General features: G+C 38.6%; 1 protein-coding gene and 1 long non-coding RNA gene across 2 annotated transcripts in view; one reads left to right on the top strand and one right to left on the bottom strand.

Annotated features, from left to right (window-relative positions):
- SVIL (supervillin) overlaps positions 1 to 11527 on the top strand; it is a 115304-nt gene extending 103777 nt beyond the window's left edge. The window contains 8 exon segments of the mRNA XM_026710066.2: positions 387 to 492; positions 1984 to 2191; positions 4094 to 4227; positions 4913 to 5068; positions 5778 to 5918; positions 8655 to 8776; positions 10341 to 10496; positions 10594 to 11527. Coding sequence (XP_026565851.2) covers positions 387 to 492; positions 1984 to 2191; positions 4094 to 4227; positions 4913 to 5068; positions 5778 to 5918; positions 8655 to 8776; positions 10341 to 10496; positions 10594 to 10680 — 1110 coding nt within the window. The 3' untranslated portion in view covers positions 10681 to 11527.
- Positions 1752 to 17037, bottom strand: LOC148123921 (uncharacterized). Its single transcript, XR_015739918.1, has 3 exons — positions 16960 to 17037; positions 4437 to 4522; positions 1752 to 1832 (listed from the first exon to the last, which is right to left on the bottom strand). It is a non-coding gene; the product is annotated as an uncharacterized LOC148123921 (long non-coding RNA).
- Positions 17038 to 19457: the final 2420 nt, after the last annotated feature.

Genomic DNA, 19457 nt, shown 5'->3' with positions numbered 1-19457 from the left:
TTCTGTCCTGCTTTGCGACAGGTTCTCACTAGAAGGAAACTTTTTCAAGGGAGTCTGATATAACTGCTCAGAAATTGGGCAGATCTAAAAGTTATGTAAACAATGCATGAAAATTAACTTGTTCCTTATTAATATACAATCAATACTATATTGGATAATGTGGCCTGCCAAAGTAGTATATGATGGATTTAATGGGATTAGTATTAGTGTTCTAACCTACTGGGACTGCCACAAATAAGGCCTGGTTTTTTACTAATTTTTCTTAGTTCAGACATTTTGTGCAAAGCCCATATATAGGAAAGTCCGCATATTGCCTTCAAGCCAATTTTACTGTGGTCTTGCACAAATGTTAATTTGTTGTGATTTTTAATTACCATTTTTTTCAGGTACAAGTTCTTCAAGGAAAAGAGCCTCCATACTTTCTTCAGTGTTTTCAAGGTGGAATGATTGTTCATACAGGAAGAAGGGAAGAGGAAGAAGAAAATACACAAAGTAAAAATAGCTTCTTGTTGCAATAGTTTTGCTGAAATTTGAAGGGACAGGAGAATGAACTTGTGTGACAAATAACCTTAAATGTAATCCTTTTGCTATTTTATTTAGTTTAAACGCTACTTCAATAACTAGTACAGATGGTCCTCATTTTGCAATCACAATTGAAACCAGCAATATAGTCACTAAGTGAAGCAGTCGCTAAATTGGGGCAGTTCTTACTATTTTACTTCAGCCTTCTTTTACAGACCTGCAAAGGTAGTAAATTTGAAGACTGATCATAAAGTTATTTTTTAATCACCATCTAAATGGTGAACAGTTGCTGTATAAACCAGTCGCTAAACAAGGACTATGTGTAAAATTAAGGGTTAGTCCTGGAAACAAAATAATGTTAGGCAAATCCGGTACATTTGAGCATATGTGAAAAGTTGCCTTTTTAACTTACCAACCACAGCAATAAAGGGTCGGGTGGGATGAAGAAGAAAAAAATGAAAATGTAGATTGATGGTATAGTTATTCTTTTCAGCCAAAAATAGCCCAACTTCAAAGCAAGGAAAAGCTCAAGCCTTGGTCATCTCAACTAATTCTACATGGGGCTACCCTAGAAGGGTATTTGGAACTTTTAGTTAGCATAGAATGCAGCAGTGCGGACAATTCTGGGAGCCTCTATGGTGGCAAATTTGTTTCTGGGTCTGGTTCAAGGTATTATCTTTTTCAAAGCCCTTTATGGCATGGATCCAGGTTAATTGAGGAACCATCTCACTTCAGTGGGTTTGATCCACCCCTCCCACATTAATAGAAAGGGCAGATTGTAGACCCCATCAATCATGGAATTCCAGCTGGTGGGGTCAAGGAGAAGGATCTTTTCTGCTGTGGCTCCTGCGCACTAGTACATTGTGCCACTAAAGATGAGATATCTTCACACACACTCTTGGCCTTCAAGATGAACATGAAAACCTGGTCCTGCCAATTGGCCTTGGGATCCATTGAGGCATTTCAGACAGGAAGTGGTGAGTGGATTAAATGAAGACTCCACCTCCGCCCCACTGTATATTGCTGCTTTCTTGGCTATTTAATGGCAATATTTATTGTTTTATTGTTTTGATATTGCTATTTAGCTTGCTGTAAGCTGTCTAGAGTCCCCTGATATAAATTTAATTAATAAATAAGGAAAGCTCCCTTATAAAAATGTGAATATACCACTGTCAGTCAGTTGGTAAATAGTTCTGACAAAGGTAAGCCCATGCTTGAGTCAGTATAAGGTAACACTGTATTTTAACCTCTATTATGAGAATCCTGATAGTTTGTTCAGATAGGAGATCATCATTGTGGAATTGGCACATCTACAATCAAGTGCAAAGCAAGGAAAAAATGAAGATTCATTATATAAACAGTTCCCATTGATTTTAGTTTGTCTAGGTGACATTTGTAGATTAATTTATAAACCAACTTGACAGGTGAATAATAGATCTGTGTCTTTAATGCCTGCTGCAGGTGATTGGCGATTGTATTGTGTTCGAGGAGAAGTTCCTGTTGAAGGAAACTTGCTTGAAGTAGCCTGCCACTGTAGCAGCCTGAGATCTAGGACTTCAATGATTGTTCTCAATATCAACAAAGCCCTTATTTATTTGTGGCATGGCTGCAAAGCCCAGCCACATACCAAGGAAGTAGGAAGAACAGCAGCCAACAAAATAAAAGAACAGTAAGTAGAAGAACCATTGCTCTGTGTTTGGTTTTGTAGAACTAGTACTTGCCAACTCTAGCAGGGGATGAAAAATGATCATGCACTAGGGTAATATTTAAAATTATGCTACTTATGTAAGATATTTCTAAACTGGTTCCAAATGTTTTTCCACTTCATCATACAGATATGACTTCATATACATACATAATTAAAATTAAAAAGCAAAGTCAATAAACTATTCTGTGTCATTTTTATTCATTGCCATTGCTCCAAGGAATTCAAGATGGTTATACTGTATGTGAATTTAATGTTCCATTTAGCTTTTCAACAATCTAATGAAATGGGTCATAGCCTTAACTTCCTTAAGATCTTCTCATCAGCTAAAGTAGGATTAGAGCCTTGATATTCCAAATTGTAGTGCACTGTTCTTTAAGTTTTAAAGCTTTTCAGCTCTGTAGTTGTCTATTACTAATGGTGTGGAGAAGATGACTTGTGAAGTTTTTCTCTATGTTTCCTAATGTTGAAACAAATTTATCCAGTGTAATTAATTAGCAATAGATTTTAAATGGATAAAAATGTATTTTCTTTATACAATGAATAATTAATTTATAACATTTACTGACTGCAACAAATTCTGCTTTAGTTACAAATGGGCTAACAACAAATTATACCCAACTTTCAAAGACTGTCTATTAACATTTAATAGTTGTGAGGATTTTAAGGGAGTTCTATATTCGGTGTTAGTACAGCATTATAAAAGAAGATTGGTATTCACAATATATTAGAGGGCTCTGCAGCAGCATCTGATTGAATGCTTTAGATTAAATGCTGGACCTTGGGAATGATTCGGAAGGAATGCATTTTTGTCCTTAAATTGGAAAACCAATACAGCATATGCAGTGGTGGTATTCAGAAACTTTTATTACGGGTTCTGTGGGCGTGGCTTGGTGGGTGTGGCCATGTGACTGTGTGGGTGTGGCTTTTTTTGCAGCCCCCACCCGTTTCTTGGGAGCTTCTTAGCCACAGAGGAGCCTCGGGCGGGGGGGGGGCGTTTTTGCTCCCCTAAGGCTCTTCTGGGGCTCAGGAAGAAAAGGAACAGAGCATGGGAGGGGCATGCAGCACCCCTCCAAGCTCCATTTTGGGAGATCCTAGCCTCAGAGAAGCCTCAGGGGGGGGGCGTTTTTGCTCCCCTAAGGCTCTTTTGGGGCTCTGGAAGGCAAAAAATGGAGGGAGGAACTGAGCTCCTCCCTCCATTTTTTGCCTTCCTGGGCCTCAGCAAGGGAAATCTCGGCACAGCTGATCTTATCTAAAGCTGATTATCGGGAGGGGGAAAAAAAAAAAGAAATACCTTAGGCGAATGTCAGGCAGGCGGGCGGGGTGAGCAAGCATCGGGCGGGAGGGCGACCAGGTGGGGGATGTGGCCAGCCAGAACTTACTACCGGTTCAACGACCCACACCAAATTCTTGCTACCGGTTCACCGGATCCGTTGCAAACCGGCTGAATACCACCACTGAGCATATGTGGTTAAGTGAGCTTCATTTGCAAAAGGGTGCATATGAAAAGAGATAAGAGAGATGATGAAGCTGGGCAAGAGCTTTTCCCTGAATTCCAACTTAGATTTCTCTCGAAATTTATTTTATTTTATTTATTTATTTATTTTATCAAAAGCTTGCAATACAATAGAAATAACAATAAACCTAAGTTTAACTACAAGAAATAGGAACTAATAATTGTTGACAATAGGACAGGGATGGTAGGCCGATTGTGCGCTTATGCACGCCCTTATAGACCTCTTAGGAATGGAGTGGGGTCAATAGTGGATATTTTGAGGATAAAGGAGTGGGAGTTTGATTGGTTCTTGGTATGAATTATGCTAGATTACCAATTCTGAATCTAACGGACTGATAATTGCATTGTAGATGTCCTTTGGAAGCAGGACTGCACAGTAGTAGCAAAGTGACAATACATGAACACGATGAAGGAACAGAGCCAGTGGGATTCTGGGATGCCTTAGGAAGAAGAGACCGAAAAGCATATGACTGCATGTTGCAAGGTAGGATGTTTAAGATGGCCAAGATCTTTTAAATCTTATTAACCTTTTTTAAAATCAGTGTCTGTCAAAAACTCAAGAATGTAATCAAAATGTACTGGATCATATTTCTACGTAAATGTTTTAACTGAACACAAGCAGTATCTTGATCTGAAAATTCTGCATACAAAAATGAATGTATTAGAACACAGGTGTCAAACTTGCCACATCACCTTGTAATGTTTCGTGACGTTTTTCCCATTCACGGAGGGTGACTTGCACGTGACAAATCAGGCCTGGGGCCACCAGTTTGACACCACTGTATTAGAATAAAATAAGTACATTAGGAAGGAGAACCTATAAAATCCGTAGGTGCAAAAATTTATGTACAAAAATATAAATAAATTTTCATAAGGGTTTTTTTTGCAAAAAAAGTGAAAACTAATATGAATCAGTTGCTCTGTTTTATAAAAGAAAGTAAACAAATTTATTCTATCCATATTAAGTTATTTAAAAATCTACTCCTTGCCAGAAGTACGATGAAAGTAAGGCAGTCAGATTATGTTTCCAAGAGTTTACATCTACATTACCAATCCTATTGTTCACCTATTGCTATTCTTCATCCTTATAAGATTTGGGCAGGGAAAAAAAGTAACATCCAAATTGTATGTACTTTTCTGATTTAAACATCTTATTTTTCTTTTTAAAGATCCTGGAAAGTTTAATTTTACACCTCGCCTGTTTATCTTTGGAAGTTCATTAGGAGAATTCTCAGCCACTGAGTATATTTATCCATCAAGGGACCCCTCTGTGGTTAATTCCATGCCCTTCCTTCAGGAAGACCTCTATACAGCCCCACAGCCAGGTAAGTTAACACAGGAGTGAGGAACTATGACCTTTTATGACCTGTGGATTTCATGCTAGCTCAGGAACTCTGGGAGTTGAAGTCCACAAGTCATAAAAGGCCCATAGTTCCCCACCTCTGATGCAGGATTAATAATCACATGAAATTATATATGTTATAAACATCTGAAAAACTTTGTCTCTAGAAAGATGCTTTTGTTTAGATGTGAAAACAGTGAAAGTACATGTGCAATAGTGTGCCAAGCATTATTTTCATTGCCTTTGAACCATACAATATTTTTGAATGATTTATAATTTTCATTACCATAACCATATGGGGAACTGAAAGTTACAGCAAGAGGCAAAATGACAGTTCTCTAAACAAATAAGAATTTCTTCTGAGACATCCGAGGAGATATCACTAGGCCACTTAAGGAAAGGCAACAAATTTCCTGCACCTGATTTGCCAGGCAAGGATAGCAGTTTATAAAATAACAAAAAGTGTCCATGCTATGTAAGTCGAGGTGGAGAAGCTCTTCATCTTCTCAACCCCTTTCCTATTGCTACAGAACCACACTTGATATTATTTCCAATATGTTCCAAGTTTTCAGATACCTAGAATGTTCAGACTAGGTGTATATCTATCTTGGTTTAGGTCATCAGAAATCTATATGTGTAGTCTTTGGAATGCCTGTTCCCTTTGAAAAATAACATTGATTTAATCTGTGCAGTTCTTTTCCTTGTTGACAACCACCATGAAGTATATCTCTGGCAAGGCTGGTGGCCGGTGGAAAACATTGCAGGATCTGCCCGAATTCGGTGGGCTTCAGACAGAAAATGTGCCATGGAGACTGTTCTACAGTACTGTAAAGGTAATAATAAATACAGGTATGTTCGAAGTGGTGCTGATGCAGCCCAAGAAGAGGGAAAATATGCAGCCAAACATGATATTATCAAGGTGATTTTGCTAATGACGTGGAACAGGAATGGGGAGAATACACAATGAAACAATGTGACTAAGTGTGTGGCAGCTTAATCTCCTTAATTCCCAATCTTAAAATATTAAGGCTGGGAGTTCTGAGGATGGTATATGTATATTAGAGGACACAAGACCAGAGGTATAGTATACTCAGCAAAGAACCAGATTTAGATTGCTGTGTAAGTTGGACTAGAATATTCTTCTGAAGATTTGTATCCATGTGGATAGTCCTAACTATTCCAATAACCTTTTGGTAATCTTCCTAGGACATTGGCAGGATTAAGAATAGCCCAGAATTCTTGACATTTCTTTCTATGAAGGTTTATTCTAGCATATTCTAGAACCCTTGCATGGTGGAAATTTCACATCCTCTTAATATTTTTTTGAGACTAATAATCAAGACTGAATTATGCAGATAAGCATTGTTTTTTTTTTCATTATTTTCAAAAAATTGTGTTGTCCTGAACATGAAGATGAATTTTAGCAGAACTGCATATCAGAATAGAAAACATAAGGGAGTTATAGAGTATTCCCTACCAGGTTCAAGCACCTCCCTTTGCTATATGTGAAAACCAGGTTACTTTTAATTAAACAAAAAAAGTAAATGCAAATTCAAATGAATTGTTAGTAAGTAACTGCTACATACACAATATGTAATTTGACATTTCATATTTAACAAAATCCCTAACAAATTCCACAATAACATTTTTACAACAAAATAATAATTCTTCAAGTATTATCATATCTAGAAAAAAAACAGAAAAACCCATTGCCCATCTTTCCTGATGAATATAGAACATTTTAGTATTATATGTTGCTCCGAAAATTTTCTATTATGATATAAGGCAGGGGTGTCAAACTCGCCGCACCATGTTGCTGTCACGTGACGTTTTGTGACATTTTTCCCTTTTGCGAAGCTGGGATAGGTATGGCCTGTGCGTGACACATCTGGCCCATGGGCCGCCAATTTGACACCCCTGATATAAGGGAAAGACATCTGGACCAAATGTGTTAAATATTGGCCTGTAACAGAGTATAATAAATTACAGCATTTTATTTATATCGTGCCATAGAATCACATTTATTACATTTATATTTCATTTTTCTTCCAAGCATCTCAGTTCCTCATGTATTGAAATTCCCCAAAGAATTTCAGTCTATGATATTTTTGATACATTTTTAAATGTTCAGTTGACAGAGTTTCATATTTAATGAACAAACGTTTAATAATAATAACAATAATAACAATAACAATAATAACAACAATAACAACAACAACAACAATAACAACAACAACAACAATAATAATAATAATTTTTGCAATAATACCAGCAGAACTGCAAAAAAAAAAAAACTTGCGCTACTTGGAACATCATACATTTTAAGGAGATACTTGGTCGATACCTAAGATGCTGGCAGCAGCCCGTATCAACCATCAGTACCAGTCAATAATATTTGTGATACATTTTGAAATGTTCTGTTGACTGAGTTTCATGTTTAATGAATAAAAGTAAACAATAATAACAGCAACAACAATACAGCAGAATCGCACAAACTGATTATCTACAATGTCATGATTGAGTTGCTAAAATCATACATTGGAAGCTTTGCCAGAAGTTTGGGTTTGAATGCAGGAAAAAGTACGGGGAACCCCAGACTAACAAAGTTCTTGAAAATGAACACATCAAGATTTTTTTAAACTTTCTAATCCAAACAGACATTACTGTTGTGAAAAAGAAAAAAGTCTGGTTCATTGATATTGCAGTACTAGGTAATGCATGAATTGAAGAGTAACAACTAGAAAAAAATAATGGAATACTGTGATTTGCAAATGGAAGTTGGGTGATTGTGGAGGAAGAAATCAATGGTTGTACCAATAGTAACAGGAGCCCAAATGGCTGCCTAGATACATGGAAATTTTGAATTTATCAGACCTGAATATTCTGACATGGCAAAAAAAAAAAAACACCTTACTCGGAACTGCCTATATAAAGCTGTTACTTTAGCAGCTCTTAGGTCCTTGGTTAGGATTTAATCTCTTAAGTTTTTACCAATCCCAGACTGTGAATCAAATTGAAGATTAAATCTTAAATAATAATGATGATGGTGATTGCCTACATGTTGCAATTAATACCATCAAAAAATAATATCTGCCTATCCCATGTTTTTGGGAAGGAGTTGATAAGTGGATAAAAATGCCAAGTCCAGTCTAAACTCCCAGCTAAATGTGCCACAAACTGTAATAATGAAAAATTCAAAACAGAAAAAAAAAACCAAAATAACCTCACCTCATCCAAAAGCAGGAAAAGAAAGCTGGTTAGATCTATCTGGAAAAGGAATCCACACCCACGATGCCCCACATAAAATAATTTATTAATGTTCCTTATGTACCGAATACTCAGGGAAGTTGGGAACACATTTTTGAAGCAGTCAAGCAGCTTCCCACTGTCCAGAAAATAATTTGGTTTCAGTCTCTTTAGTATTATATACATTAAAATCATTATGTTTGAAATGTCTACTGCAATATAAAGGGTTTGGTCTTGGGTTTGCTCATAAATAATTCAGAACAGTAAAAAGGGAATATCAGCAATAATTTATTTTGTGAGTAACACTTTTTCTTAATGTATAGGAAAGAACATGAAGAAGCCTCCTAAATCTTATCTGATCCATGCTGGTCTTGAGCCTTTGACATTTACTAATATGTTTCCCAGCTGGGAACACAGAGATGACATTGCTGAAATCACCGAAATGGTAAATCAATTTTTTTCGTCAGTTTTCTGTCTGCATTTGGATATGCTGGAGCTTCATAGTAGGAGGCATAAAAATCCAGGGAGTTAACCTGGATAGGGTGATTGAATCTTTTCAGGGCAGTGAGTTTAAAACAATAGGGAGGGGATGAATTCTAACTGGGGTTTTATTACCTATTCATTATTTTTTCAAGGCCCAAGGAAATATATTAGTGCTAAGGCAACAATGAACTAAAAACTGTTAGATAGCGGGCCAGGAGTTACTCCTTATCTTTCTCAGGAAATGGATTTCTTGTTTGTGAAAAGCTGGAGTTTGTGATAGTTGCACCTTTTCCTTTGTAATATAATAGAGAGCTTTATTTAGAACTATGAAGGCTGAAATACAAATTTAAGGTAACAATGGGAGAATATTAATTTGTAAATAAAGTATGAAACTTAAGACTGAGCCAATTAAAGAGAATATGATATTGGATTATTTTAATAGAATCATAAAATGTAAAAATTCTTGGAGACCATCTCTTAACAACTCCCTGCCTCGGGGGGGGGACATTTTTGCTCCCAGAAGGCTCCCCTAGGGCTCAGGAAAGAAAAAAGAACAGCTTGGAAGGGGTGCACAGCACCTCCCCACCCTCCAATTTGGGGCCTTCTGGGTCTTAGGGAAGCTTTGGGGGGTGTTTTTGCTCCCAGGAAATTTCCTTGGAGCCCAGGAAAGCAAAACATAGGGGGAGCTGTATCCCCCCCCCTCTATTTTTTGCCTTCCTGGGCCTCGGGGAAGCCTCCTGGGTGAAGCAATAAGACAGCTGGGGAATCCCAGAACAGCTGATCATAGGAACAGCTGATGGTTGGGAGGGGTGGGGGAAAAGAAATACCTTAAGGAGTGACTGGGCAGGGAAGAACCCAGTCAGCGATGTTGGGCATGTGCACAACGTTGCTCATGCGCGATAAGGACTGACTGGGCGGGGAGGAGAGGGATGGGTGGAGAGGGGAGGGGCCAGCCAGGGCACAATTTGCTGGTTCTCCAAACTGCGCAGTATCATAACAACCGGTTCTATAGAACCAGTCCGAACTGGTAGAATCCCATCCCTGCTTCCCAGTCTTATATTTATGTTTCTGGTTTTTCTGATCCAAATATAGGATTATGCATTTGTTTCTATTGAAATTCACATTGCTACTTTCTGCTTATTGTACAGTATAGCTGTAATGTTCTCAGTCTTTTGTATTCAGGTGTCTTTTGCAAATTTGATAAGTATTTCTTCTAATTTGCCAATCCAGGTATTTATAAATACATTGAATAGGATAGGATTTGGAATGGCTCTGTGCCTTGGATTAAAAGACCTCCAAAGGTCCCTTCCAACTCTGCTGTTCTATTCTATTCTTAAATAAGCAAGCAATTAAATAAACAAATAAACTTGATTTCTCTGTAGAGATTACTTGGCTGAATTGAGGGTGATAACCCATAGCTTTGCTTCCCTGAAGAATTCGAACTCCATATGGTACTGGTTCAGATTATTTTTGTCTATTGTTTCTATTTGGATTATTTTGTTCTGTGACCTCTGGTTCTTCCTCAGGATGCTGAAGCTTCTAATCAGATCATCCTGGTAGAAGACGTGCTGGCCAAGCTGTGCCAAAAGTTTTATCCACTTGCTGATCTCTTAGCAAGGCCTCTCCCTGAGGGAGTGGATCCACTTAATCTTGAAATCTACCTTTCAAATGAGGACTTTGAGGTAAGCTAGAAGAAATAACGCACTGTTATCTCTCTGTTTTGTATTCCTTTTGTATGTTTGTGTACATTTTTAATTCTTTCATTTTAATCATGTTCAGGCTGCATTGCAATTAACTAGAGAAGAGTACAACGCACTGCCTTCCTGGAAGCAGGTGAACCTCAAAAAGGCAAAAGGGCTTTTCTGAAAGGGCCAGAATTGAATCATGGGCTGGAGTTGGAGTGGAACATGTCCGTTGACATTTTCTGCATCTCTTGGCCAACGTAGCATGCCTGTTTTCACCCTCAAAAGCAAGATTCTGTCTGAAGTTACTAGGCTCTGCTATATGTTCTGAAGTCATATCATAATGTAAATGTGCGACAAGCATCTTTGGAAGACATTTTGTTGGGCAACAATTCCAAAGTATAGGCCACGTTTAGAGATTATGTTCTTTGTACTCTGAGCAGGAACTTTTCTGATTGCTGATCCTTTGGCTACTCACACTACGTGTCATTTGAGTTTTGAAAATGCTCTTTTTGTAAAGTTTTATTTTGTTCAAGCTGTGGATTTTCAAAAGGATTCATATTTATGTAAACGCATAGGAGAAGGATGTATTTAACAATGCAGTTTGTATTATTCATTTTCAACACTTTTGTAAAGGAAGTTCCAGGAAAGTAGCTAGACTTATTATTTTATCTTCGACTATGGCTGATTTTCAGCTTTCTCCCTTCCTTATTCTGAATTTTTTTTAATTGCAAAAGTATTGTTCTCAAAGCTGTTTTCAGCTGCTAAACTGAACAAAGAATTATCAGATGCATTTCTAGAGAAACTCACTGAATCCAAATTTATATCCCAAAAATGTATAGTGCCTTGTTTTTTGTTGTTCATGTACAGTTTATGTATCAAAATATTGGCCTGCTTTTTAAAATGACTCAGAACATATTTTACTTTTATAATAGTAGAAACTAAAAACACCTTGATTTGTAATAATGTGGAAAACATAAATCATCTTTTGTTATAAACACTTAAAGCTTCAGAATAAATGTGTAGCAATGGACTGGCTCCTTATTCTCTCTTTTGCCATCTGAAGTAGATAACTGGATGGAGCATTTTGCTTTATGAATTACTATGGGAAATGTTTGCATTGCACAGACAGCAAACAAGCAAAATGCCTTTAAGAAAAATAAATAAATCCATAGACTCTTTTCATCCCATTTTCATGACTAAAACTGTTCTGTGCAGACAATAAAGATTTTTGATTGTACATTTTAAAGTGTCATAAAATAGGGGCTGATCTGTACATAAAAATAGGGTACCTATGTTGCAGATTCCCCTGTATATTAAAGGCTCTAATTAAATCAAAATGATGTCCCATCACAACTAGCAGCTTTCATCTCATGGGAGTTGAAATCCAATAAGATCATGGTAATAGAATAATAACTTGGCCATTAAATCTTCTCCCTCAGGATCAATCTTTATTATGTCTTTTGGCACTAACAGTACCACAACTGTGTGGCACACAGAGTCAAGTAACTTTCTAGTTGTTATTTGTAGGGAAAAGGAGGATAAGGAACAAATAACATTTTAGAAAGGAATCTACAAAGGAGCAGATAAGCATTACTTTCTGGGAATGGTTTAAAATAGCATTGCAATGGAGTATATATCAAATATAACATTTAGTGCTCCAGACTTAGAATATGTGTGATTAACCTAAGTCCCATTAATTTTGATGATCCATAAGCATGATATATGTCTGGATCCAACTTAGACTCTTGTGTCAATTTTTCCTTATATGTAAAGCTGTAAGCGTAATTTATTGTGTGTTTCAGTAACGCGATGGTGGCTACATAAATCTAATTTGAAGTTCAGATTCAGTCCATGAACATCTGGATAAATCTTGATTCTGGCAAGCTTCTGTGCAGTGTCAAACTTGCAAAGGGATTATTTCATTATGAGGAAATAATGAACCCTATTTCTGTGGCATTAAATTTAGTATTGATTTGAAACAAAGTATGATTGACCATGTTTGTATACTCTGTAAGCCTGTAATGTTTATTCTTATACACAAGATGTTTCTCTTCTTTTTCTCTGCAACATCACAAATAAAGTATTCAATTTTTAGCTTTTAGTTTCAGGGAAGTATTCCTGGGGAAAAAACACCCTTAGGCAAGGAACACCTACAAGCCATTAAGATAAGTAACATGATGAATTCTTCAGATATTGTTCTTAATCTGACTAAACCAAATGCAGGTAAAGCCTATTGAATTGCCCTGACAAATAAATTTGGACTAATTTTACAAACACAAACTTTTAAAAAGTCTGATATCAAGTTATCTAAGATGCTATCAAATATCAACCTTTAAAAAACAGCTAGAAGTTAGTGCAGTACACTGATATATCTACATGTTTGAGATTAAGCAGTGGGTTTAGAACATTTATCCTGAGTTCCTTGCACTTTTAGTCTGAATTATTTGCTAGAAAAAGCTTGGTTTACAATTCAGTCATTATGGCCCTGCAGCTTCATATTTCTGTAGCTTGTGTATTTCATAGTAATAAGTCCTGTTTTCATCTGTAGCACTAGCAGTAAAGAATCTTGAGGGTCTTTTAATTAGAATGGCTCTAATGGAGGGTGCTCTCTGAGGTTGATTGTTTGCTTGCAGATGTTTCACTACCCAAACTAGACATCATTGGAGCTGGTAGGGAGTGAAGAATTCCAGTCCCTACCAGAACTGATTATGTTACCTATTTTGGGTAATGAAATGACTGCAAGTAAACAACCAAATTCAGGGAGTACCAAGAACCCCTCATTTCAACCTGAGGTACAAATATTTTCCTCTGTTGGCTCATTAAACTAAGATTGTGACATGTCACTTCATTTATTAAATGATTAAAATGCAGAAAGAATTGGAAATGAAAGCTTAAATAGTGTAAATGTTAGATTACACATACATTTCTCATTTCCAACCAGATTAAGTCTTGAAAGTGAGCTACTAGAAGGCACAGAGAGATTGCTAGGGTCTTGCAGTTTGTTTGCAAGTTCAACCATTTTCCTGTTATGCCAAATACAGCTCTTTCCTATCTCCTGTTCTCCTGATCTATTCCTCCCCAATGTGGCATTTCCCTTCTCAATATTTTCAGCTAGCAGTTCTGAGGATCGTCCAAAAACACATCTGGAGAGATGAACACCCAACAACTTCTTTTGACCTTACAAATAAAATTCAAATTTGTTATCTGTGTAAACATAAACTGCTAAAGGAGGTTTATGCAAAGCAAAATGGCAAGAAATCGAGCTTGTTTCATCAAATTTGTACAAAATATTTGCTACACCATAAGGCAAGGGTCTTTAAACCTGGCAAGTTTAAGCCTTGTGGACTTCAACTCCCAGAATTCCTGAGCTAACATGACTGGAGGAGGAATTCTGGGAGTTGAAGTCCACAAGGCTTAAACTTGCCAAGTTTGAAGACCCCTGCTATAAGGGACTCACCTTCACTATTGAGAGCTGTGAGTTTCACAGAGTTGACTGTAATTTATAAGATTGATTGTGGAAGGGAGGGTAGATCTGGTTTGTATCACCAAGACATTATCCATGTATCAGGATTGCATCAGCCAAGATCTCATAGCAGGGAAGGATAGGGATAATAAATTGGGTCTGTGCAGTTCTACAGACAGTAGATCCTGCTTGTGTGCTTGAGTTAAGGGATGGGGTGTGTTGAAGTCCATTCTGGGTGGACTAATCTGGGTGTGTCGAAGTCCATTAACTTTATTAATCCAGATTCTAGTCATAAATGATTTCCATATGCTCTCCTTGAGGGAGGAGTCAAGGGAAATTCAAGAACTCTTGCTAGCTCGTAGTACTAAGTGAGGTCCCAGCCCTTTCAGAAAAGTTTGGAAGACAGAACGGACCATTCATTGTCTGTGGTTAAGGAGCTGTATTATGCGATATATTTTTGATTATTTGGCTTATGCTTCTGTTTTGTACATTCTTAACCTTAATACTGTAGTGTAACCTGCTCAGAATTGCTTAACTTGGAACAACATAGTGAACTTAGTAATAAATAAAAATGATCTAATGATGACCAAACCAAAGCACCACCCCTCTGGGTAATCCATACACTCCTCTCACTCAAATGATGGTTGCCTGGGGAATTTTGGGATTTAATACTCCTGTGCAAAGATGTTTCTCTTGGCAAAAATTTGCAGTGAATATCTTCAAGAGAAAGACATTATTCGCAAAATGTCAGCAAGGGATGCTAAGGGCAACACTTCCATGATCAGTCGCTCACATTTCATAATGCCTGAGCAAGGTATCTGTCCTTTTCAGAATCAAGATAGTAGTACCCAATATCATTAAAATAAATGGGGCAGTAAAGAAACCAGTGAGGCAGATCTTCAGCCTGGACTGGCAGCTGGATTGTGCCCAGCAGGATTTGATGTTAATCTACCATCAATCAATACCATCTATATAGTTTGAAATCTCTGAAAACCAAGCATAATTAATTCGAAATTATATTTCTTGGGTGACATGCCCCCTTGTGATTGTACAGCTTTTAGTATGGAACGAATTCAGAGTGTGTGACAGCTGCCCGTCAGCCCTAGAGTCACTGGCACTTAAATGTGATTGCATAGCTTCTCATAATGATTCAGCAGAGGCATAAACATGACTGAAAGAGGATATGTTTACAAGAGACTTAACAAGTGCTTTATTTCCATGTTCCTTCAAACTTGCTCTTTCCAAAACCCTGGCTAAATGGGAGCTTGCTATCTGTCAGCAAGATGCTCTCTTTTTGTCCCGTTGAGGTCAGCATTGACGCTTGGCAACTGCCTAGACAGATCCCTTCAGTTTTCTCAGCAGGGTTTCCATAGTGGTTTGCCTTTACTTTTCCTCCTAAGTCTGAGAGAAAGTGACTGGTTTTTATATGTATTGCATTTTTTAAAACAATACTCTTCAGGCATCTCTGCTTGATCATTTTCTAAAACTGTATGGTTTCATAAGAAAAATGAAAGTTTTAAATGGCATCACTGTTTAGAATAGACAGTCCTCATCAGCCATAATAGACTCTGATAATTTTCTCAGTTAAGTGAAAAGCAGAAAGGCAGATAATTAATTATATCTGTCGTTCTATTTATTATATTCATTTATGTATGTTGGGTTCAGTGGTGGGATCCAAATATTGTTGCCACCGGTTCAGTGGGCGTGGTTTGGCGGGCGCAGAGGCATTCTACCTCACCTCCTGCAAGCCTGCACGCTCCCGGTCACTTCAGCAGCTGCCTCACGGCACTATTCTGTGCCACGTAAAACAGCTGCGCTTCAAATTCAGTGGATAAAGGTGAGTATGGGAGCCCAGGCGGGCGGGTGGGCCCAACAGCAGAGCTACTAGAGCAGTGGAGGGAACTGGTTCGGTCTCCACTGCTCATCGCTTCTACCGGCCCTTCAGAACCAGGAAGAACCGGTCGAATACCACCACTGGTTGGGCTGGAAGATACATAGAAACGGTTCAGCTTTACTGCATGAAAAAAAATTGTCCTTTATTAGGGTATGCTGTAAAATTTATTCTGATAAAGGCTCTTCTGTTCAGAAACCACATCTGTAGTGATCATCCTAATTTCATTGAAATCCTGCAAACCACTGGATATTAGGAAAGAGGGTTATATTAAAATGCTGCCTTTCTGAATGCAAAAATCTTCCACCTCAACATGTTGAACATCATCCTAAGTACTTCCAAATGCCTTTTGAACTGGTAGAAGTCCTGTAAAGTAAAGTAGGAGCGAAGTGCTAGAATTCCTGTAAAGAGGGGGTTAAGTGCTCCCTCTTCCGCTTGCAAGAATTAAACCTTCCCTACTAGAGTGGGGTATGGGAAGAACTGAACTTGGAACATTAATGTCAGATTACAGGCTTCTTGGTTGCCTTTCTCATTCTGCAGAATAGGTCTCTATGGTCGCAGTTATGCTGCTATTCTGTTTATTCTTTTATTCTGCTTTATTCTGTTGTTCTGTTTTGTTATTCTGATTCTAGCCTGAAAAAAATCAAGACTAAAACTTCCTGCTACAAAGTCTCTCCCTACCTCCCTCTCTCCCCTCCTTCCCTCTCTACCTTTCCCTCCCTCTCTCTCTCCCCTCCCTCTTTCTTTCCCTCCTTCTCCCTCTCTCCCTCCTTCTCCATCCCTCTCCCCTCTCCCTCTGTCTCTCTCCTCTCCCTCCCTCCCTTTCTCTCTCCCTCTCTCTCCCCTCCCTTCCTCTCTCCCTCTCCCTCCCTTCCTCTCTCCCTCTCTCCTCCCTCCCTCTCTCCCTGCCTCTCCCTCCCTCCCCCACCCTCTGCCTCTCTCTCTCTCTCCCTCCCTCTCTCTCTTGGGATGGGCTGTAACCAAATTATTTATCGCTATCTTTCTTGATTTTTATCTGCTAAGTGATTTTAATTTAACCTGTATGGGAAAGAGGGAAAATGCCACGTCACACAGCTTCCAGCACTATGAATCTAAACTAAACTTACATTTCAAGGCCTCATTGCTGTCACACGCCTAGCCAGAAATATGGAGTCCTCGGTGCCTGCCAACAATCCTGTCAGTCTAGGCAGCGCCCACCAGCTTAGCTTCAGGAAGGCACTCTGGGCTACCAGCCAGGGAATTGTGGCTGTTAAATCTGCTTCTCCTAAGGGTATAATTTAACTGTTTCGCTCCTGCCAAATTCCAGTAATAAAATAGGGTCTGTACTTGGCGTGGCACTCCCATCAGTCTGCAGGGCTGGAAGTCTGAGTCAAAATATTTCCCTTTTTTTTCCCCCTTTTCTTTTTAACATAGAGCCTGACAGAATTGAGGTGTGGACACCACCATTAGTACTATTTTAGCTTAGATTCATTAACAATCCAATGCCTGGCCTCAGTGTTATGTTCCTTCAGGCTCAGATCATTGGATCACGCATTACCTGTGAACACTGAGCCCTTAGCAGAGGAGTTCATACCCAAGGCTCAGCCATGGTTGATTGAAAAAGACAAAAAGAGGATTCACATGTGCTAACCATGGATTTGGCTTAAACAATGTGGAACTCAAATAAGTTTACTTGGGGGGAAAATATCACAGTTGAGAAATGATGACATATTCCTAGGCTACAATCCACGATTTATACACTCCATGCTGACTGGGGAATTCTGGGAGTTGAAGTCCATAAATCTTAAAAGTTGCCAAGTTTGGAAACCTCTGCTCTAAGCTAAAACCAAATTAAAGCACATTGTTAACTTAGCTTGATGAGTTGTCTCAGCTACTTTATTACCTGATTTCTAAATAAACCCGGACAATATGGGAAAGAGCTCCCATTGATGTTTACCAGGGCGGCTGAAATTATGTCCATGAGCATCATCAGTCTCTCTCTTTCACTCATCCTGCCTAATATTTTGCCTCCTACATGCCCAAACCCTTTTCCCCATAACTGGCTCCATATGGATGGATGTCTTGTGTAACACAAGAACAGTTGCTGGATTATTGTGCTCCAAATACACCATATGTAACTGGTTTTGGTTCCCCCATCCCAGACACAATTTGTTATAGCAATAGCACTTAGCACTTAGACTTATATACTGCTTTATAGTGCTTTACAGCCCTCTCTAAGTGGTTTACAGAGTCAGTATATTTTCCCCAACAATCTGGGTCCTCATTTTACCCACCTCGGGAGATGGAAGGCCAAGTCAACCTTGAGCCTGGTGGGATTTGAACTGCCAAATTGTAGGCAACTGGCTGCAGAGGTAGCTTACAATATTGCACTCTAACCACTGTGCCACAGAGGCTCATATATTACCTTATGCTATGTTACAGAGTTGAAATACATGGAGAAGATCTTAGACCATTCATATTAAACATGCAACAACATGGTACAAAGACTTACTGGGTTCCTGTCTTTATAACCAAGTCACCTGATTTCTGATTGGTCTTTATCCAGCTGGTGTCTGATTGTTGCAGGTTAGTGAGGTTAGTCCTTCATCAGTTTTTGTTTGTGTCCAGTCCTGATCAGTGACAAGACAAAAATTCAGTTGGTCTCTGTTTGAGGTTTGCATAGCAGGCCACTTTGCCTTTGAAGCCGTTGGCAAAATGTCAATGTATCTGGTGTCTAGATCAGAGTCAATAAATCTGAAGCTCAACACTACTCCATAGAACTGGAACTCTTTGAGGACTTAGTCTGCATTCTTCTGGTGCATTTGTAATAAAATCAAAGCATTACGGTCAAATTAAATGTAAGACAGCAATCCAGCTAGACAAACAACTATGTACATATTGCCTGAATTATAATTGACCTCAGTGGATGCAGCACCTGGCTGACCTGGCATGGGTGTTAGAGACTAAATTGGGTTAGACCTCCTTAGAATTTTGAGGATAAATTATCAGACAATTGCAAAGTTATAACCTAGATTGGAGAGTTGAAAACACGTCCCTGGAAGAAACAATTGAAAGTTGCTTCTAAGTGGCATGAACTCAATGAAGCATCCAGAAGATGAATTTAAAGAACACTTTAGATGTTGCTGACAGAAAAACAAACAAACTTTGGTCTTGTTGCAGTGAATTCCACCATACAGGATGCCAAGCACAAATTATTATTATCTATCCTGAATCTCTTATCATTCAGCGTCATTGGATAATCTTAGATTACGAGAGAGATATTACGAGATAATCTTAGATTACGAGAGGGAGAGGGAGAGGGTGTGTATTCTGGAGAACCAGTAGCAGAAATGTTGAGTAGTTCGGAGAACCGGCAAAAACCACCTCTGACTGGTTCCGCCCCCATCTAATCTCTGCCTCCCAAGTCCCAGCTAATTGGCCAGGTCTTTTTTGGCTGCCCTGCACAGGAGAACGGAGCTGGAAAGCAGGTTAGTGGGATAGGGAGGGAATGGGGATTTTGCAGTAACCTTCCCCTTCCACACCCACCAAGCCATGCCCACAGAACCGGTAGTAAAACTTTTTGAATCCCACCATTGATCTCATGCCATCCTCCATTTTCTCCAAC

This window comes from Pseudonaja textilis, chromosome Z (assembly GCF_049901715.1).
Source record: "Pseudonaja textilis isolate UNSWEBS1 chromosome Z, rPseTex1.2, whole genome shotgun sequence".
Taxonomy (NCBI): Eukaryota; Metazoa; Chordata; class Lepidosauria; order Squamata; family Elapidae; genus Pseudonaja; species Pseudonaja textilis.
This window is presented reverse-complemented; position numbering and strand designations above follow the sequence as displayed.